Consider the following 23029-nt stretch of genomic DNA (forward strand, 5'->3'; position numbering starts at 1 on the left):
TTTTTTAGCCGGAGTTTTGCTCTTGTCACCCAGGCTGGAGTACAGTGATCTCAGCTCACTGCAACCTCCACCTCCCAGGTTCAAGCAGTTCTCCTGTCTCACCTGAGTAGCTGGGATTACAGGCGCCCACCACCACGCCCAGCTAATTTTTGTACTCTTTTAGTAGAGACGAGGTTTCACCATGTTGGCCAGGCTGGTCCTGAACTCCTGACCTCAGGTAATCCACCTGTCTTGGCCTCCCAAAGTGCTGGGATTACAGGCATGAGCCACCATGCTTGGCCAGAATATATCTTTCAGGTCTATAGTTTCTCCTCTGAAACCCAGAGCACCAGATGTGTTTCAAAATTTATAATGTTTTATATTTTGAAAGTAAATGAGTATGTCAACCATATTTCATAACACACCCAGATGAGTCTAAGATAGCACCCTTTAATCAACCACATTAATATATGTGCAGTAAAACCTATGACTGTTCATTCTAGATGAGATAAAGTCTGTAAAACTTTCATATGTAGTCAGGTTTTGCTACCAAAGTAGTTCAGGCACTAAATTAAAAAAAAAAAAAACGCTTGGTTTTCAGAACTTTGTGGGCTTTCAGAATTGTAAATAACAGGCCTTGTGCGAGTCACTTTTCTACATATTATACATTACCTCTGATTACCTCTGATCCTTACCAATCCTTACCTTGTTTGTTATCACAAATAATATGTGACTACACAAGGCAGCATGGATCATGTAACCAGAGGCTAGTGGGAGTGTCACCATTTCAGCTACACCAGTGCCAGAGACCAAGAATCTGAGACTATGTTGGGATGATTGTACATCCTGAAAGATGCCAGCACAAAATGCTGGGTAAATACTCATTGTGAATGTCACCTAGGAAGAAAGCAGTGGAGAGAAGGGGATGGACCTGAATTTAACTGAGTTGGAATTTGAAATAATTGAGAAATTACTGGACTTGTCTGTGTTTACCCAGATTATCTAGCTATAAGAAAATGAAGTTACATTTTTACATAACAGAATTTATAAGTTTTTAAATTCTCTACTAAACATTACTTAATGTCATAGGGTCTGGTTCATCATCTGTTAAATAGGGAAAATAATACCAACTTCACACAATTGTATAAGGCTTCAAGGAAAAGATTGAGAAAGAAAAAGAAAACTTCATACGCTTAAAAGAAAGATGTAACCGAGAATGTTAGGTAAGCTTGGGTTTTTAAACCAATGAGCTCTCTTGTTTTGGCAGAATTACTGTGGCTCCAGTGTGTGTTATGAATTTGAGAAGGGACAGCTGTTAGAAGGAGATGAGCTAGGAGGCTTTGCAATCATTCAGGCAACAGGAAATGAGGCCTTTTGTTAGGAAATTGCAGTGTACATGGGTTCAAGAGCCTTTCCAGTGGTAGAAACATGGAAAAGGGTGAGGAACTCAGAAGGAGTCAAAGATGACCTAAGATTCCAAGGTTGGTGATTAAAGAGGACAGTGATGACATTAACTGAGTTGGAAAGTAAGGATGCCAGCAGGTTTGGGAAATAAAGTTCAGTTTAGAGTACAGTGAATACATAGGGTCAACAAATGCCTTGGAAAAGAAGAGAACAGTGAACAGTAGTATAATGGTGAAGAGTGGGTGTGTGGTGTGGCTCTGGAGGCTGACTCACGAGTTACATAAGTGTTCAGTACCTCAGTTTCCTTTCTGTAGAATAGTGGTTCAAATATTATGTAATTCATAGATTTGTTAAGAAGCTTAAATATTAGGTCATCCAGGAAGAGAGCATAGTAGGGCACCATTATTGACTATAGCTATTGCAGCCAGTTAGTGGAAGTCCGATGCTGTGGATGTGATGGAAAGAGCACATGCTCCCTGCCCTGGGAGACAGAAGACACAGCTCTGAAATATAACTAGCTGGTGGCTTTGAACAAGAGGTTCAATTGGGCCTCAGTTTGTTCATCTGTGAAAACAAGGGACTGGATAATTCTCTATAAGGCTACTTACATCCCTTAATATTATATGATTCCCTTGAGGTTAAAAACAAAACTTGCTACAAATAAACCATAATGGAAATAATGTATTCACTTATAATGGAGCAATAGATTAAGTTCTATTTTAGTATCTATGTGCCTGACCTAAGACATATTTTTGCATTTAAAGCACATTAGGAAATTTAGAAATGGTAAAGGTAAAAAGCTTTTTGAAATTTGCCTTCAGAAATATTTTTAATTTAGAATTTTAGCTGTGCCTCATTATCCCTACCTGTCACTATACATTTTCTGTAGGGTTTCATATAAATGTACAGTGCCTTTTCCTGTTATACTTGCTTAGTGATGTCACAAAACACCTGTCTGGATGCTTACTTCATTTGCAAGAATAGAATAAGGCATTTTGTTTGCTAGGATTTCCACTTGTTAAAAAGAATCCCAGAGGGCCAGCCATGGTGGCTCATCCCTATAATCTCAGCCCATTGGGAGGCCAAGGTGGGTACATCACTTGAATTCAGAAGTTTGAGACCAGCCTGGGCAACATGGTGAAAACCTGTCTCTACAAAAAAATACAAAAATTACCTGGATGTGATGGCACATGCTGTGGTCCCAGCTACTAGAGAGGCTGAGATGGGAGGATCTCTTGAATCCCAGAGGTCAAGGCTGCAGTGTGCTGTGATTGTGCCTTTGCACTCCAGCCTGGGTGGCAAAGCAAGATCCTGTCTCAAAAAAACAATAAAAAATTAAAAATCCCAGGTTCCATAGAGAGAGTACTCATTTACTATTACTTTTTCTGCCTTCTATAGCAGAGTACAATCCTCTTTCCATTACATTACTAGAAATTTTTATTAATGAAGACATGCTAAGCACATAACCAAAGCTAAGATTTTCATTTTGGCATATTTAGGGAGAAACCATGAGGAGGAGGAGATAAAAAAATGGCCTCCTCATAATAGCTTACACCTGCTCTCTATCACTTTACCTTTAATAGGGGTGATTCCATTTACCCTCATTAACTTCTTTTAGCCCTTTTTGGTTTTCAAAATTTGATACCATTTGTATTGAACAGAATAGTCTTTTACTTATGTCCTTCATAAAACGGCAGTATGCAAAATATGATTGAAATAAGGAATGAAGTCCAATAAATCATGTATAAAAATTAGTCTAATTATTTTATTACCTCATATTCATGCTGAAAACTTTACTCATATGACACGTTTTATGCTCATGTTATATACACATTTGCCAAGTGTTCAGCTGTCAGAAATTAGAGATCAAATACAAAAATTGTGTTACAGTTTGTACTATATATTTTCCAGTTCTTTAGGTGGGCAGCCTTCAAATATTAATGAAGAGGAAGAGAGGTTATCAATTTAGTTGGGAAGCCAAATCTTCAGTCATCAAATGGATTACTCAAAAGTTTTACTGAATATGTGTGTGTGTGTGTGTGTGTGTGTGTGTGTCAACTTGTATAGGGGTGGGGGGATGAGGGGGAGAAGGAAAAAGGAAGATGTTTTGCTTCCTGAAACAATCTGTGAAGGAAAGTCTAGCAGACATTGTAAATCGCTTTGATTTTTACATTTTCCTTATCAATACCAATTAAAAAACACCTAGACCATTAACTTTGAATTGTATAGAAACCTCTAAAAATGTACCTGCCTGCCTAATATCACAGAGGACCATGGTCCTCACTCTTGTTTTTCAGTGCAAGCCACATTTATTTTGTGGCCTTTGGGTTTGGTTAGATGGCAGATGGTTCCTCGTTTGATGCCATGAAATGATGAAATTCCAGCCAATATGAAAACTTTAAATGAAATCTGGTAATTTGTGCTTGGCGTCTAGAAGACAATTTAAATATATATGTATATATAATTAATAATGTATTAATGATTCTAAAACTTTAAAAGTAGAAACAACTTTCTACTCGTAGTCTTAACATTGGCTTTTCATATCAAAACCACTTTTAGTTCATCAGGAATCTTGTTAAACTGTAAACAAGGGGACTTGGGTTCTAATCCTGCTTCTGCCTCTGGCAGGGGAGAGTCATGCCAACCTGGTGGGAATTGGTCACCTAAGCTGTATGAACACAAACGTCTCTTGTGAGTTTTACCTTTCATGATTCTGTGAACTAAATATCCTGTGCTAGTTTCTTTTCATTTAATTCCCCAGTCCAGAAATTTACCACACAGATACCTGCATGTAGCTTTGACATACATTAGGTGATCAGTTAATATTTGGTAAAGTAACACTGTGTTTTGCTGTTTCAGATGGGTTGTAAAAGTACTGTAATTTTGCAGCTTTTTATGTTGGGGCTATTACTCATTTGTGTCGAATCATATTATTGTTGCTTTAACATTTACTTACTCTCAGTTGCTTTGTGCATCATTTAGAGTTGGTTTTTATGCATTCTCACTAAGGTATTTCAGCAGGGAAGCTGCAGGAAAATTTTTTTTTTATTTTGCCTAATCTTGGGAACTCTAAGAAAATAGACACAAATATTTTCATCATCATAAGGTAATCCAGGGAGTGAATTTCACTTTTGTCCAGCTTGATTTTGCTAAAAAAAAAAAACACCAAAAAACCATTCTGGATACACAGGCAGCTTATTCCAAACCAGTTACCCTGTGAAAAGAAAAGCTTTTCCAACTCTGCTCACTGGAAAACTGCCTGGATAGAGGCAAGCATTTGGTACCCTGAATTTGGAGAGACTTAGACTTTCTTCTAAGGCTCTAAGATGGATATAGAATTTAAAAATTATAAGAAATAACTTTGCTGTTTGATGAAAGAATTTTAAGGTTAACACATCTGTTTCCTTAACTTTATTTTTTCCCATTACATATTTTCAGTTAATATCTAAATGGGGGATAAACTGCTCATCAGGCAGGTAGTGTAAATAGTGCACTAGTTATTTTTAAATGCCTAATTCCATACGGTATCTATTCAGCTTTACATATTTTCAGTAGTTAACACCCTAATAGGAGTGGCTTAATAAGCCATTTACAATAGAGGCGGTTAACTAGTTATGCTATTAAAAAGCAAACTTTAAAGCATTTAAGCCATTGTGTTACTATTAGCTCTGAGAGGCAAACGTAAGATTTATAAGGTTCTAATTTGAACCCCAGAATAAATGAAGGTAAGGGAAGCCAAAACTTCCCGGGTGTTGAGGAAAGACCTTTGCTTTCTCACTTCCCATGAATAGCAGTATTGTCCACCACCATTAGTACAGGGGCACCAGGGCCTTGCCATTCCATGCTTGGGCTTGTTTTTATTTTTAAGGAATGTTGGAAAATTGTGGAAATGAATGTTTTTTCTTCCCTTTTTTCCTTAATACCTCATGGATCCTGACCTTTTTCTTTAAACTGGTTTAATATGTGTTTCCCTTAAGGTTGGTCATTGACCCAAAAATAAGTTTGAGTTTCTTTTTCCATGATCTCCTCTAAAGAATTCTGTTAATAGCATACTAAACTGGATTACAAACTTACTGAATAAGAGCTTTGAATTCTGGGCAACCTTGGAATAAAGGGCACAGAAAGAGTAATACTGCATAGAATGAAACTGGGCAAGTTGGTATAAAGGAAAGGAATGCAACTGTATGGTTGATGTGATCAACATCGTCTAGAAGGTTTATTAGCAATTTAATGGAATATGGCTATTCAAGCACAATAATGGCTTCAGTTGAAATGTCTGTTCTCCTCTTTTTCCCATACACTTTGGAATGAGTAGAATGTGACAGTTGAGCTTTCAACAAGCTTCATGAATTTTAAATCCTTTTTAGTTATAAAATGAGGTACATGGCATGTAGTCAGTGTGGACAAGGAGCTGGCAGCCTCATCTAGTCTTATGGAATATCAGGTGTCTTCAAGATAATGAGGGCTCAAGTTGACCAGGTGCATTCTGGGTGTGCTCTGTATATCCACAGAGAACAGAGGGACCTCTCTCTGTGCAACATCCAATGATTACTTTGCAGTTGTAAGGTTACTTTCTCAACATTTGCTACAAGACCTAAAAACTTGGTATCACCACAGAAGAAAACCTGTGCTGATGTCTCAGAACAATTTCTTTTTGGCAGCTAAATATTTTTATTTTGTTCTATCTCTGGTTGATTCATGCATATTTAGAGAAGAAACACTCTGTGAATTGTGAAACACTCTGTGAATTGCTTTTTGTCCTCAATTTTTAACACCTATCCTAATTGATCCTGGAGTATTTCTTTAAATATTTAATTTTTTAATAAACTTCTCAAATTCTATTACCACCATAAAAGTCTGTATCTCTGCTTTGGGTTCAGTCTTGAAGTACTCTAAAATTCAATACAAGGAGCTTTACTTATTTTATTTGCAGTTACCTAACAACAAAAGACTGTTTTCAGAAGATAACTTTTTTTCAGAAAATCTAATTTAAAGCAGTCTCAATTTAAATAGTATGAATTTAAATTTAGTGTCCTGTGCTTTATTTAACTGTATTTGTGCTTATAGGATAATTTTATAATAGTATGAGCAAAAAAAATTCTCATAAAAATACTTAATAGGAATGTGTTGAAGTTTGTGTGATAGATTATTAACAGTAAGTGTTATCTATGCATAGGTGTTGGAATTACAAACATTTTTAATGGTTTTGACTTATCTATACTTTCTAATTTCTCTACATTAAATTTGTGGGATGGGATGTGTTACCTTTTTCACTTCAAGTCCAGAGAGAGTGGGCTTTAAATAAACCCCTCAGAGAGATTAAATATATTTTTGCAGTTTGGAAACACCAAGGATAGGTGTCTGGGAGATATAGAGGATTAGCAGCTGGTGACTAACAGGTTAGGTAGGAAGCCAAGAAAGTGCTACTGTGTTGGTCATAGCTGCACTGCCAGAGTTTGTGAACAAAGGATATGAAGTGTTTACATGGACTAGAAATAGGTCGTGTAGGAGAAAAAGTTGGTCTGGGGCTGTTTCAAGTTCAGTCTAAAATAAGAGTCCAGGGAAGTATGGGGACTCAGTGAGAGCCTGGATGGAGTAGACCACAGGTGAACCAGGGGTGGATAACCCAAGCAAAAAAGACTCCGGTGATGCAGCTTCCAGTGGTCCAGTCTCCCATATCCAGAGTCACGTTAGTATTTGGATGTTTAGAGTAATAGAAAGTATGCATTGACGAGCTGTGTCCCCTGCCTTGAGAATCAGAATGAGCAATAGTTACTGGAGTTGTAGGCAGTGGATGAAGTTTTAATATTTAGGCTTTGGGATCCCAAGTATCTCTTAACTTCTTCCACCAGCGTCACATCAACCATTTTCCGCCAGCCAACCACAGCTCTTTCCATTTTTGCACATTTCCTTTTAGACTTAACTAAAAAGGTATACTTAACAGGCATACTTTAAAAACAAATTGTTGTAATCTTAGTTTTTTGTGTCTTTTAACTGCTAAATTTGCCCACATTCTTTTTGTTCTTAGAGCTGTCTCTTAGTTTCTCCCTGGATATTTACTGTCTCTTAGTTTCTCCCTGGGTATTTATAAGGATACCATATTAGTCTTTTTTCACACTGCTATAAAGATACTACCGCAGACTGGGTAATTTATACAGGAAAGAGGTTTGACTCACAGTTCCGCATGGCTGGGGAGGTCTCAGGCAATTTGAAATCATGGCAGAAGGCAAAGGAGAAGCAAGTACCTTCTTCACAAAGTAACAGGAAAGAGCGTGTGTGAAGGAGGAACTGTCAAACACTTATAAAACCATTAGATCTTGTGAGAACTCACTCATCATCATGAGAACAGCATGGGGAAAACTGCCCCCATGATCCAATAACCTCCCTCCCTCAATGCTTGGGGATTGTACAGGTCCCTCCCTTGATACGTGGGACATGGGGATTACAATTTGAGATGAGATTTGGTTAGGAATACAGAGCCAAACCATATCAGATACTCTTTAGTTCACTGCACAGATACTAAATGACATTGAGCACTAAAGTATGTTACATTATGCCCTGAAGACCTGAGTTTATCTAGTTTTCAAAGTTCATGTGGTACCATCCAGGAGAAAGTGAAGCAACAAGAAAAATCTAGCTAACTATATCATGTCAATAAGAAATACTTCAGTTATATATTTGCATAATACTGAAATGAATTTAGTTTTGATAGCATAAACAGAACTGTGTTCACTAGGGACTTATTTCAAGATTTGAATATCAACTTATATAATATTAAATTTAGTTAAGATACTTCAGAAAATTTTACAGACTATACCCACTATTAAACTAAGTGGTGTTTTGCCAACAGATTGTGTGCTTTGTTCGACTATAAGCTTTGTACATTTCATAACAAGCACATTCCTGTTCTGAAATGGAATGCACCCAATCTATAATAAATCTGCTTGAGAGACAATGGATCCTAGCCAGCTCTGCCTTGGTTCAAGGAAAAAGACAATAAATAGGGGGCAGTGACATTTATGAGAATCTAATTTCATTATGCTCTGCCTCATAGGAAGAGAATCTAGATGGTGTTAAGGTTATTGTACTTCGAGTATTACTCAAAACCAGATATGAAGTACCTTCTGTGTTATATTCCTAATGGTTATTCCTCCAATGAGTGTTTTACTTAAAAATTAGTTAATATTTACTGATAAATTAGAAGTAAAACCAACATTTTTTAAAAAAGGAGAAAAAACTATAATGGCAAAACTATAATGGCAAGAAAAATATGGCTTACCATATTTTTCAAAGTAATTTGGGAAAGGCAAACTCATTAGCTAGATGATAATTAGTTTTCCTTGGTAGAATATTGACTGGAATGTTTCTATTGGGAAAATACTGTTGAACTGTTCCGGTCTTTTCCAGCCGAGGATGCCCAGATTTGATAACAGTGAAGAAAAATTCTTCACTATTTTTTAACACGGTGTTAGAACATGGACAGTTATCATAACCAAGGACAATTTCTTGAAACTAGCCATTTTGTACAACTATGGTTGGAAATGAGCCTTTGTTTAATACTTATAAGCATCCAAATACTCAGCTGGTGTTTTTTCACTAACATATTTTAAACAAGTTCCAAGAGAAGCAAATGTATGAACATATGACAAAGGGTGAATATTTGCAAAATCATTTGCCATGCTTCAGCCTGGAATCAGAAGGCAGCTTCTCAGAATTAATTACTATGCACTCTGCTTATCCTGACTAGAGCCTTTCACAACCATCTCTAATGAAGCCTTTAATAACACACAAAAAAGCTAAGGACTAGGAAGGAAAAAAATAAGCACCAAAGTTCCCCCCCAGAAATTATCCCAGTGTTCCAAAAACCATCTTGCATGTCATGTTCAAACCTGGGGCAAGGTAGAACAGTCAAAAAAAGCACCAACTTGCACCAGTTGTTGAGAAAGCTCCACAATTGGTGAAAAATTAGCAAATACAATATTTTTAAAAGAAATGCAGCCTTACTCATGCAGCAATCATTGAGGGTATACTAATGAAGTGTTTCTCAGTTCAGATCTTTAGGGGACCTACTTGAATAAGTGAATACAAATGTGTTTTAATTAGCACAGCAACGTTCATTTAGTCCTATGGTGCTATATAGTGTGAATGTATTTTGGACTGACTGATCTGAAATGTGTTTGAAAGTTGTTCTTGCTATATAGCCTTGCCTACACTATTGATTTGCTTAATGCACTTCACCTTGTCTCCAATTCAAGTGATCATAATTTCAAAATTGATGATTTCTGAAAGAATAAAATCTTATGCTACCGGTATGGTTGTTTGTTGTTGTTGTTTGAGACACAGTATTACTATGTTGCCCAGGCTGGAGTGCAGTGGCTATTCACAGGTGTGAACATAGTGCACTGCAGCCTCAAACTGCTGGCCTCAAAGGATCCCCCCACCTCAGCCTCCCAAGTAGTGAGGCTTCAGGCATGTGCCACTGTGCCCAGCTTTACTGCTGTATTTTATATAGCATCTACAAAACTGAATTTAACAGGAAAATGTATAGGCAAGTGGCAAGAAGTAGCGCTTGATGACCTCACTACCTATTACCTCTGGAAAGTTCATTACAATCCATTCATTTGTTTCCGGACCTTTACCTAGATGGTATTGGTGCAATCATAATGAATGTACATTAAGTAGCTCTCCCTGCCAAAGGGGGATTTTTGCATCCATTGCTGCAAACAGCTACCAAACTTTGCAACACTAATGAATGAGAACTGTCTCCTGGAGTCTTTTTGTTAGAATAGTATTGTTAATATTAATGGACAAGGCAAGTTTCCTCACATCACTTCCTGCAGATCATGGTTTGAGTTAGCTCTTCTAATGTCTCTTAGATTTAAGTACCTTTTTGTATCATTGACTCCCAATTTTTATTTCTGGTTCTGACTACTCCCCTTGATCTCTCCATTTGAATACCTAGAAGTTATTTCAAACTCAACATGGCCACACAGTTCTTGAATTTTTTCTCTACAACCTTGCTTCTCCCCAGAATTTTTCATATTAGAAATCAGTACACCTACCCACTCAATTGCTCAAGACAAAAATCTAAGTCACCCTGGGCCCTTCCTTTCCTTCACCACCACATCCAGTCCACCAACTTCTGTCAGCCCTCCAAAACACATTCCAAATTCAGCACTTTCTTTGTCTCCACTCTCACCACACTTGTGCTGACCACCATTGTCTTTCACTTGGACTACTGCAATTGCTTTTTGACTAAGTTCTCTGTTTCCATTTGTGCCTTCCAATCCATTTTCTACGATGCAGCTATCTAGAATTCATAAATTATATCACTCCCTTCCTGCAAACTCTCCAGTGACTTCCAATAATACTTAAAATTCCAATTCTTTTTGCAAGTCTACCAAGTCCGGCATGAGCTAACCCCATCCTCAACCCCAGCTTTATCTGGTAACATGCTGTATTAGTTTGCTAGTATCACTGACTGGACAGCTTAAATAACAGAGATATATTTTCTCACAACGCTGGAGGCTAGCAGTCTGAGATCAAGGTATTGGAAGGGTTGGTTTCTTCGGAGGCCTCTGCCTGGCTTGCAGATGGCCACCTGTGTCTTCACGTGGCCTTTCATCTATGTCTCTCTATCCTAGTCTGCTCTTCTTATAAGGACACCAGTCATAATGGATTAGGGCTCATCCTAATGACCTCATTTTAGCCTGATTACCTCTCTAAATACCCTATCTCTAAAGGCATTCACATTCTTAAGTCCTGGGAGTTTTCAACATATGAATCTTGAGGAGACACATAGCCCATAACACTTGCCCTCTTCATTTTAGCACCGTGCTAGCTGTCTTCCTGTTCCTTGAACACGTTAAGCTTGTTCCTACCTTAGAGCCTTTGCACTGGCTCTTGTTGGAACATTCTTTCTATGGGGAACAGAGTTGGTCCTTTTGGTCACTCAGATATCAGCACAAATGACACACTTTCAGAAAGGCTGTTCCTGACCTTCCAAACTACAGTAACTACCCTAGCCATTTTATGTCACATCTCCTCAATTAAATAACTGCATAGCACTTACCACTAATATTTTTAATGTTTATTATTTATTGCCTATCTCTCCATATCCTCACCAGAATATACACAGGGCTCTTCTGTCTTCACTGATGTATTCTCGGAACCTAGAATAGTGCCAAGTATATTGAAAATGTTGAATAAATGTTTGTTGAATGACTAAGCGAATGAATAGAATTATTGGAGATGAGTGGTGGTTAGTGATTATTGAGACAAATAGGCCAATGGTAGTTTTCTCATCTGCAGGTTTTTAGAAATAAAGATGAATCTGCCCACCCTTGAAATGTCATAAGAGTTGTTTAAAAGAGGTCACACAGGTTGTATGGCTCTTGCCGTGGCTATGCCTTGTCTAAACAAGGTGGATTTTTTTTGCCTTATACTTGTTTATAACATTTCCAGAAATTCTGTCTGACTTACAAAGTTGTTCAGCTATTCATTCAGTAAACATATACAGAGAGTCAGCTAGGGGCCAGAACTTGTTGATAGAATGCCCCCAGCCTGGGCGGCATAAGGAGACCCCATCTCTACAAAAAAAAAAAAAATGGCCATTGGGCACACACCTGTAGTCCCAGCTACTCAGGAGGCTGAGGTGGGAGGATTGCTTGAGCCAGGGAGGTCGAGGGAGGACAGAGTGAGACCCTGTCTCAAAAAAAAAAAAAAAAAAAAAGAGTCCCCTGGGAGGCTTAGGGGCACACAGAAGGAATCTCTGACCCAGCCAGGACCTGCATTTGGGCTGGGAGCAGGGATATGCTAGAAGGCTTTTAGGGCAGCTTAATGCCTACAATGTATTAATTGTATACTGAACATACAAAATATTTCCCATACATTAATCTGTTTGTGTCTGGCAGCATGCGACTCCTCTGAATTCACAGAAAATTATGGACACTTCAAGTACTATTTCTGGTGCTTATTTTGGATGATGTGCACAGCAAATTTTTATGCTTCTCAACATTCAGGAAAATTAGTTTAAAATTTTATAAACTTGTCAGTTCCCTGGTTTTTAGCCTACTAAATTTTGCAGGTCTTTTGGCAGCTGACACTTATTTTCATGTGGTATTTGGTGATAAATCATATTTTTATTTGCCCCCTGCAGACAGAATGTCAGTGGCTTTTAAGTACTCAATACATGTATTGTGTCAATATCGTCAACAAGGAATTGGACAGCTTGAATTAGTACATTATATATCAAGAGCGCTGACAAGACCAGCAGAGCTCCTGCCTTGTTTTTCATTTAGAAAGCTAAATGTCACTTCCAGCCTTCTTCCGGGAAACTGTCTTGTAGTGACATCTTTATGGCGGGACCTTTGAACCTCTGGAAGTTTCTCAATGTATCCTCTCCAGATAATGAAAGGGATCTTTCCCAGTTTTGTCCAGAGTGCTTTTTATTTCTCCTGGCTCTATGGGTTTGCCTTTTACATTTCTGTCTAATCTTCCTAGATGCCATATGCCCTTTGGATCTGAGCACTGGTTCAGAGATGAAGAGTGTTGAAACATTAATTCCAGCTCTGATATACAGAGCTGCAACAATTGTGCTTTATAAACTAACAATCCTGGGATGCTTTTAGCTTGACAATCTACTGTCTTCTATAGGTAGTTTGGTCTTAGTGTTGTAAGTGGTTATAAATGGCATGGTGCATTCCTATAAAAAGAAAAAATCCTCCATTAATAGTTGTTTCTATATCAGAATTTAATGAGTTTTGTAAAGTGGCCTGTTATTACTGACTCTTTGGATACTACTTGTCAATTATGTTGTATACATAAATGAGTTACTTTTAGCTGCAGCTAACAGAAAACTCAAATTGGTTAATAAAATGAAAAATCTCATATCTTAAGAACTCCAGGGCTCTAGGGTTGGATTTAGCAGCTCAAAATGTCATCAAAGACTCAAATTGTTTCCCTGTCTCTGCCCTGCGATATTTGGTGATGGATGTGTTCTCACCAGTTCCAGGTACAACATCTATACAGAACAATGTCCAAGGGAGGAAGAGGAATTATGTTTCTTTCAAAGGCTCCAGGAACCTCTCAACAGACACCCCCTCACTGGCCAATATTGGGTCACTTGCACTAGTCCCTGGCATAAGAGACAGAACTGTCTTGACTGATTTAGACTGGGAGGTACCTTAAGGAATATGGTGATAATTAAATGACATAATCCATGCAAAATCACTTAGCACAATGCTTGGCACTTAGAAAGAGCTTAATAAATTGTACTTATTATTAATGATAGTAAGTGTTATGAGTGGTTAAGAGGTTAGTTCTTCAGACCTTGTTGATACTGATTGTGTGTTGAGGAGATAAAGCTAACAGGGATCACCTGGGGAAGCCCATCTGCTCAAATCCTCAGAGCGCATAGCAGGACCCTACTCTGGGATAGGTTACTAGAATAGGACTCCAGGGAAAAGAACCAAAGCAGCACCCAGGTATATGATCAGGAGTAGGACAAAGCAGAAAGAATGATTTGACCCTGTGTCTCAGAGCATCGGCCTGGAGCTTGTTAGATCCTTCTCTCTCAGGTTAAGATCGATCATGGGAATAAATGAGTTATTTTTAGATGCAGCTAACAGAAAACTCAACTCATATTGGCTAGGGAAATGAAAAATCTCATATATCAAGAACTCCAGGGCTCTAGGATTGGGTTTAACAGCTCAGTCCAACTTACGGAATGAACCCAAAGTTGATGAAATCTACTACACTACATGTGAATATAAATAAGAAAATACACAGAGGTTGGTAAATAAGCAGAGCCTGACATCTGTCTTACAGGAAAAGCATTGTAGATTCTCTGTGTCATATAATTATCTCACTACTGGCAAGTAATTAGCAGTCTTAGAGAAACTGTGTGATGGGTTCTTCCAAAAAAATAAAATATAAGTATCATAAGTTAGTGTTGAGTTGACACTCACACTCTTTGTTTCCTACTGCAGTGGAATCTTCTGTTTGCCTCTGAGGACTCCCATCTTTCTGGAGTTTTTTTAATCCACTTTTGGGTTTGCCCTATCTTGTCTGCATTCGTATATCCAACCTCTTGCCTCTGATTGGATTTGTTAAACACCAGAATACTTTAATCATGAGTAACCATCTGGGGTATTTTCAGTAAATTCTATGGAAGGGAAATAGGATTACAGTTAGAGTAACATTTATAAATTCCAAAATTTTTTCTGGGGCTGCAACTCTTAGAAGTCTAGAGCTGGAAATGACCTCATTTTTAAGCTTTGTTCCCTCCGTTTACCAATATGGAAACCAAAATGCTAAATATCCTGGTTAATTTTTAGCAGTTTCCACTAGAAATAAACCCATATGTTTGGAAATCCAAGAAATCAATGGGAAAAAATGAAATGGATATGTAACAGTTTGTGGGAAATGTTTCAAGAGATCTTATTCATGTAAAAGTTATTATAAACCAAAAGTTCAATAAGAGGGAGAATGAGCTGAGTGGTTTTAAACCTTAACACATGTTGACCATTTGATAAAATCATGAGTTCTCTGAATAATCACAAGGTTAATATTTATTTGACTTTGATAACTTTTAAAGATTGTCATGATGAAATAATTTCCAGTTCTGTTGACCATTTCTGTAGGACTAAGGCTCCCATTTGATCTGTTGGTTGGTTGTTTTTACCAGCTACCAGCTGAGAATTGCTCTCAGTTCCCAGAGGCCACCCTGTAGGCCCTCTTCAGGCAGTTCACAACATGGATGTTTACATTCTTCAAAACAGAAGATCAGAACATCTCTCTGACTTCTTTGTCTCTAACCTTTAAACCCACTTCTAAGGGTTCTCCTTAGGTCAAGCCCACCCAGGGTAATCTCCCTTTGATTAACTCAAGTCATCTGAGTAGATACTTTACACCTGCAAAATTTCTTGTGCTATGTAAAGTAACCAATCACAGAAATGATATCTTCATCATATTTTCAGGTCCTACTCACACTCAAAGGGGGAGAGATTTATACAGGACATGTACATCAGGGGGCAGCAATCATGGGCACCATTTTAGAATTCCACCTACCATACCTCCTAGTGTGGCAGAAACCCTTCTCATCTCTCTAAATTCATTGCATTTGTTTGGAGTGTATATAATGTCTTGGTTTGGAGTGTGTCTGCATATCCTTATGCTTTGGTAACCTCACTATTTAAAATACACTGTTGACTATCTATAGATTTTTACACAAATAACTCCTCCTCATACTCTGATGAGAAAGTAGTGGCTCCCAAAATTTATTAGCCTTAGTTTATGTATGCTTAGAAAGGCAAAATTTAGACTCTCTAGAAACCAAATGCAAGTTCAAACTGCTGCAATTTGTAGCCTCTATCCTTCCATTTCTCCAGAATGTCTGAGTCCACATTTTTGTTCAATAAATAAATAATAGTGAACAAAATCTGTTTTGGAGAGAACAATAGCTCCTCACAGCCATTCAATTTCATTGTAGATACCTAAATTTTTTTGTTAGTAACAATATTGTGTAGGAAAGAATAACACAAACTTCAGAGCAAGTTGAAATCTCAGCTCTCTGCTTACTCATTATGAGACTTTGATCAAATTTACTTACTCTGCCCCAGTATTCTCATCTATAAAACAAATAATTCTTGTACTTGCTTCATCAGGTTGTAAAAGTTAAATAAGGTTAATATGAGTTGATAGCAGAGTGCCTGGCACATAGGAAGACTATACAAATGTTTGCTGTTATCATTGCTAACTGAATTTCTCCTGAGAACTTTGTCCTAAAATTAGAATATAGAAGAAGATTCCAATATGTTTTTATTTATAAATTTTTAAGACTGGATCATTGGGTATATTAAACGTCTGTTCGATCCTTTTTTGTTGGTAGTTTTAGCTAGTTTTAGTAGTCGACCCATACAGCCAGGAGTGGTGGCTCATGCCTGTAATCCCAGCACTTCGGGAGGCTGAAACAGGCGGAACACCTAAGGTCAGGAGTTTGAGACCGGCCTGGCCAACATGGCGAAACCCCATCTCTACTAAAAATACAAAATTGGCTGGACGTGGCGGCACAAGCCTGTAATCCAAGCTATTTGGGAGGCTGAGGCAGGAGAATCACTTGAACCTGGGAGGTGAAGGTTGCAGTGAGCGGAGATCGTGCCATTGCACTCCAGCCTGGGCAAAAAGAGTGAAACTCTGTCTCAAAAAAAGAAAAGAAAGTAATCAACACATATGGAAAAATTTAGGAACGAACCACTGACCAAACCTAAGGCATCTCCAAATCGAAGGGTAGTAATGAATATGCAGGTTTTTCTTGGTGAAACAGGTTGGTGTGGTTTATATATTCTGTTCATATTACTTAGTGTTCTTAATCATTCTATAACTTAACATCCTAAGGCCCTCATATACAGAAATTGCATTTATCTCTGATATGAAGAGGTCATGGAATACCAAGTCACCTTGGCACAGGATCTTGTAATACCCAGTGGACTTAAATGTACAGAATTGGAAGGCAGAAGGCATGGGCTCCAATTCTGATGTGGGCTGCACTCTATGGTAAGACCTCAGCAGAATCATAATCACACAGTGAAGTGAAAATGAGGATGGGCTCCGGAGGCTTGACTCAGCAAGTCAGTTAACCTCCCTTAGCCTCAGTTTAATCAGATATAAAATGGGTATACTAATATCTATCCTTTCTACTTTTTGGAGTTATTGTGAGCATCACAACAAATATTCCATTTTATTGTCACTATATATTCAGAAGGTGTATCTGTCCCACTAGATTCATTTCACTGTGGCTTTAAAAAAAAGAATTGTAGCCTGATTTGAAAAAAAAAAAAAAAAAACAGTTGACATCCACCAAATGTTTATTGAACCGAGATGTTATTCACATGAAAAAATATATGTGAAAGTGTGATACAACATTAAGCAATGTCATAAAATCAGCCAAGTATACTAGCAAGTGGCCCCAGTGATCAAAGATGTGCTGATTAAGAAGATTAAAGTAGCATAAAGAAATAAAATGTGGCCTTTTGAATATGACCTTGGACAATATAGTAACTTTGATGCATCAGCAAGCTACAAGCCATCTGTGCCTTGATGTGCCAAGACAACAGCTTCTTGAGCAGCTTCCTTAGCATTATCTACATGTCACACTCAACATTAAAAGGCAAAACAAAATCAGCAAAAAATTGGGAAATGAAACTATCTCACTACCAACAAAGCTATGTTGCTGCTGTTCAACTCTCTGGAGCCAGACAAGTGTAGTGATAGGATGATTCTATAATTTTAAAGCTCCTGTAATGTGATGAGTTACAAAGAAACCAGGAAAACTTAAGCAGGCATTGAAAACATAGTGGTGATAGTGGTGATAGCACAGCTTCCAGCACATGGCAGAACTGTGGGTGACTGAGACGCGTCAACCACAAACAGGCCAACTTTGAGGGCCACGTTTATTTCATAGTATCTGGCAGCAGAAACAGCTGAAGGAAAGCAGCTTGGCTAACAGATTGGTGCATATTATTTAAGGAGCCACAGCTCAGAACTGTTCACCAGGCCCTACAAATACATTCACAACATTTAGAACAAAGATGTGAAACATTCAAAAGGGGCATTATTGAAAATAAACAGCAAAAGTCAGTTTTGGAAAGGGTCACCTGGAAAATATTGCCCTGAAATAAACAGTATTAAACTAACAGTGCTATAACAAGTTACGAATATAGCTTCCTAGTAAAACTATATAAGGCTTTATTTTTGTTTTGTTTTATATTAGGGAGAGTTTTGGGGTTTGGGAGAGTTTTTTTAGTATTTTAGGTTTGAGGGAGATTTTGCAAGAACAAAAGGAAAACTGAACTTAAAAGATGTTTTATTTAATACAGAAAATTGTATTTTTTATCTTTTACTTGTTTTTGAAAGGTAGCCAAAATCCAAACAAAGGACTGAGTTAATTTGGGGCAAAATAATAATATCATCAACTACTAGTTTTGAGCACAATATGCCAGGCACTGAGCTAGGTGTTTTACATGTATTATCTTATTTGTTACTCACATCATCCCTGTTAGAGAGAAAGCACTATTCCTGTTTGCAAGTCAAGAAACAGACTCGGAGAAGTGAATTTATCCAAGTCACATTGCTAATAAGTGATAAGGACTTTATTCTAATCCCTGGTTCTTGCCACTCACCATGAGGGTCTAAAGGGAGTGAAAAGAGAAGACAGGATGATGATGAAAACATGATAGGATGGAAATGAGAGCCATAAAAGAAGGAAAGAAGAGCGTAGGAAAGGGAAAGGTAAGGAAGGAGACCAGGCATTGAGAAAGAGAAAGAATTCTTTAGACTGATTGGGCCCTTCAGAATGGTGATATTCTCAGTGACCATGATCATTCCGTATCATTTTAGCTGATGCTCTTTTGAGTCCTGTGGAACATCTTACCAGACAGGCCCACTTCCCACCTTATGTAGTACTTTCCAAGGGCTATTTCAAAGCAGAGGTTACACAAGAAATTTGCCACATGTCTTGACAGTTTCCAGGAGCTGGAAGGAAATCAGAATTGGATTATTTAAATTTAAATTTAAATGTATCCTCAATGTATGTGCTCTAACTGGTATACTGGCTTTGCAAAAAAAAAAAAAAAAAAAAATCTGTAATTTTAATTCACAGGAAAGCAGATGGGATCTGTCATGGAGGGATAAAACACAAGAAACATGTCCAAATGTAAGAACAACAGCTTTTTTCTTGTGCAACAATTTTACAGTGCAAGTATCTGTCACTGTGTATACACAAGCTGTTATTCATAAAAGAAATATTTATTCAGCAAATACTGTGTGACTTTTATGTACTTAATGACCAGAAGGAGCCTAAAAAGTTGATACTATAATGAATAAATACCCACTTTAAAGATGAGAAAACCGAGGCTCAGAATATTAAACAACCGGAGGACACTGGCTAATAAGTAGCAGAACTGGAAGCAGCAGAGGTGATCTGAAGCAGCTGTGGCCAGAGAAGAAATCTATGCTGTGATAAATAGTAGGAGGAGAAAAATGGGGCAAAAAATGCGAGTATAACATTATTTTAAGATGAAATCAAAGTGCATGTAGCATGAAAAGGGAGGGAAGAAAGGTCTTGTAAATTTTTTGAGTAAAGAATGAAAATTACTGTATATACTTTATACCCTAAGGCTTGAATTAAGTAAGATTGTTTTTCTAATTTGCCCTTTTTATTTCTAATTTTGTGGGCTAAAATGACCCATTCAACTCAGCCGTTGGAATTAATCCTGTTTGTCCTGATGGTTTCTCTGAGTAATGCTAAGTTCCACACTGCAGGGTTAGTGTCTCAATGAAAGGTGGGTGTGTTATTTGGTCATTTTTTTTCCTCTTGGAAGTTAATTAAGTCAACATTAACCATGGCCATGTAACCACAGAATGGGCAGTTTCTTGAAGGCCCATGGTTTGGATCTTTTCCTGCAAAAACTCCCACTTCTATAGTTATATTTAGTGTTCTAACTGCCTGAATAGCTGGCTTGCTATGGACCCATGTGTCAAGCCTGTTTGCAGCTGAATTTGTCTGCTTCAACGCAACCTCAGTGCCAAGAGTGTGTGGTTCCCAATGGACAGCCTGCAGAGTTCAGCCTCTCATTTCTTCCCCAGAAATCTCCCTGGGGTTAGCATTGCCGATTTGATGCCGTATAGCCCTGCAGTTCTCAAAACTGTTTACTTGATGTTTACAATCTTTTAAAAACTTGTCCATGTGCTTAACTCTGAAAGTAATGTAGTATCATCAACATGTGTGGTATGGACCTATCCTGATGACTGTTTGTATAGATGTGATTGAATTTTTTTAAGTACTGCCGATGCACAAAAGCTAGTTTTTGTTTTTTTGTTTTTTAATGTCAGTGCAGCTGTTTTAATTTAACAAAAAAAGAGAAGAAAAGAAAACCACAAACATTTTCTCCTCTAAAACTTTAATTTTCAAAGACATAGGACATTTAAAGAGATGTAATGTTTCTGAAACTGGTATATATCCCTACTTCTGTTCTCCTCTAACTTTTAAGAATTGAATACAGTTCCTGAGGTGAGATGTTGCATAGTTACATACAAACTTTTCAAACCAAAATTTATGTTACTGCTCAACTCCTTGTAATCTTTGAAATGTTAAGTTATAATAGAAGCAGTAGCATTAGTAATAGAAACAAAAAGTAACTGTACATCTGTTCTCATGATCTCTGCCTAAGCTCAGTGAATTTTCCGTGGACAAAGACAGCGGAGATGTCAAAAGGAAACAGTTGTGTTTTCCTGGGTTCACAGTAGCCCAGCAAGTCATGGTAAATATTGTGTTTGCTCCTTATTTTATGCTGTAGCAACAGTTCCACTTCCTATTACATAGGAGAACCTATTCTGCTGTTAAAAAAAGGTCACTGAATGTATTTACTACAACATTAAGATCATTTTGTCCATGGAAATATTTTTTATTGTTCTGAGTCACTCCGGTTTGTGGAATTTTTACATGAGTTCCAGGACAAGGATGAGATGATATATTTATTTTACTTTGTATCCTCTTTAAATGTTTTTTGAATGCATGAATGTCAGGCTTGTTGTCAAAGTATTTCCATATTTTTATTACTTTAGAAGTAGCTCTGCTCTATTTTTGTCTCTTAAACTCTTCACTGACAATTCACACTGTGTACTCAGCATGCTGTATTTTGGCAGAACTACCTGCTTTGCCCAGTGTGATGTGATCTCTTGTTCCCGTAGCCCCTATTCAAGTCATCTCAATGTATGTCTTTACTATCCTAAAGGTTTTGCAGACCTTTGAAAATACAGAAATTGTTTTGTTGAGCTGCTGGAAGGACTTGAATTAAATTGTGAGCTTCAATTTGTTATGTTTCACATTCATTTCGTATATTAAAGTCAGCCTCAATAGAAGTGGTCCTTAATTCAATCCAGAATATCTCTGTGCTTTAGACATGCCCTGGAATCATAGAAATTCCTGAAATTTATTTTCAGACATTCATTGGTTTGATGGTAATTGTTGAACTTGTTAGTCACCTCTAAGGAACTAGGTTTTAAAAGATGGGTAATCATATTAACTGTTTGAATATAACTAACACAGTTTCGATTTACAGAGAAGCAATGGATGTTTTGACATTTTAGAAAATATTTGAATAGGAAACAATGATTGTCCTATGGGTTGAGATTTCAAGTTACGAGTTATTGATATTCCTTCCATGTATTATACTGTGTGTGTACAATTCTGACTAAATGACTTACATAAGATTTAAAATGGAATCTTTCATTTCCTGGAAAGGGTAGGAGAATTGGGTGCTTTGCCTCCCACTTTCCTTGACTCATGTGCCCTAACTAGTCAGCCTCCAATAGTGTGCTAACTGGTCAGACTACAACAGTCTCCTAACTAGTCAGCCTCCAACAAATGCCCTAACTAGTCAGCCTCCAACAGTGCCCTAACTGGTTAGCCTCCAATAGTGTGCTAACTGGTCAGACTCCAGCAATATCCTAACTAGTCGGCCTCTAAAAATTGCCCTAACTTGTCAACCTCCAACAGTGGCCAAACTGGTCAGCTTCCAATGGTGCATTAACTAGTTGTACTTCAACAGTGTCTTAACTAGTCAGCCTCCAACAGTATTGTAACTACTCAGCCTTTCTACAGAAAAAAAATGACACTATATTGACTCAATCTTACACTAGAAGGGAACAAAATAAGCAATTTCTAAGAGATCATTTATTCTCTTACAAATGATCATGACTGGTCATACACTATATATTCACAAGAATGGATGTATATGAGTGTGGATGTGTGTGGGTGTGTGCACGAGAGCACGATTTAGTATTCAGATGTTTTGGATGGTTTTTTCTTGTTAGGAAATTATAGTATATTAATCTGAATCATTTTATTTTCAACAGGTTGACATGATGAAAGAAGCATTAGAAAAACTTCAGCTCAATATAGTAGAGATGAAAGATGAAAATGCAACTTTAGATGGTGGAGATGTTTTATTCACAGGTATAGTTGTATTTATTTTTCTATCCAAGCATATTTTTAATACTTGGCTTGTATTTACTTATTTTATTATAGTTTTTTGTGTGTTTTTTTGTTTGTTTTTGAGACAGAGTCTCACGGTCACCTAGGCTGCAGTGCAGTGGCACCATCTTGGCTTGCTGCAACCTCTGCCTCCCGGGTTCAAGCGATTCTCCTGCCTCAGCCTCCTGAGTAGTCGGGATTACAGGTGTGTGCCACCATGCCCAGCTAATTTTTGTATTTCAGTAGAGATGGGATTTTACCATGTTGGCCAGGCTGGTCTCAAACTCCTGACCTCAGGTGATCCGCCCACCTCTGCCTCGCAAAATACTAGGATTACTGGCATGAGCCACCGTGCCCGGCCTATTATAGTAGTTTTAATTACCAAAGTAATAGATGCTAAATGGAGGAAAATTGGAAAATACAGAAAAACACAATAAGAAAAAAAGACCTTCTATTCAAATATAATCACTTTAGTATTTAGTATATATGTCTTTTTAGTACTTCATATGTATACATTTGCATATTTTTACAAGAACATTATTGGTATGTACATCACCACTGTGTATCTTGCTTCTACTTTATTCTTCTACAACATGAATTTATAAGTTTTCC

General features: G+C 37.5%; 1 protein-coding gene across 6 annotated transcripts in view; it reads left to right on the forward strand.

Moving 5' to 3' along the window:
* DDAH1 (dimethylarginine dimethylaminohydrolase 1) overlaps positions 1-23029 on the forward strand; it is a 259984-nt gene that overhangs the window by 198469 nt on the left and 38486 nt on the right. For 5 of the 6 annotated variants that reach the window (XM_011956104.1, XM_011956102.1, XM_011956105.1 and 2 more), the window contains one exon: positions 22300-22399. In XM_011956104.1, the coding sequence (XP_011811494.1) occupies positions 22306-22399 (94 nt within the window). In that variant the 5' untranslated portion in view covers positions 22300-22305. Of the gene's footprint in view, positions 1-1358; positions 1461-22299; positions 22400-23029 lie in introns of those variants that run through there. The other variant, XM_011956108.1, reaches the window with a different exon arrangement.

The sequence above is a fragment of the Colobus angolensis genome, unplaced genomic scaffold, assembly GCF_000951035.1.
Source record: "Colobus angolensis palliatus isolate OR3802 unplaced genomic scaffold, Cang.pa_1.0 Scaffold41, whole genome shotgun sequence".
NCBI classification, from domain to species: domain Eukaryota; kingdom Metazoa; phylum Chordata; class Mammalia; order Primates; family Cercopithecidae; genus Colobus; species Colobus angolensis.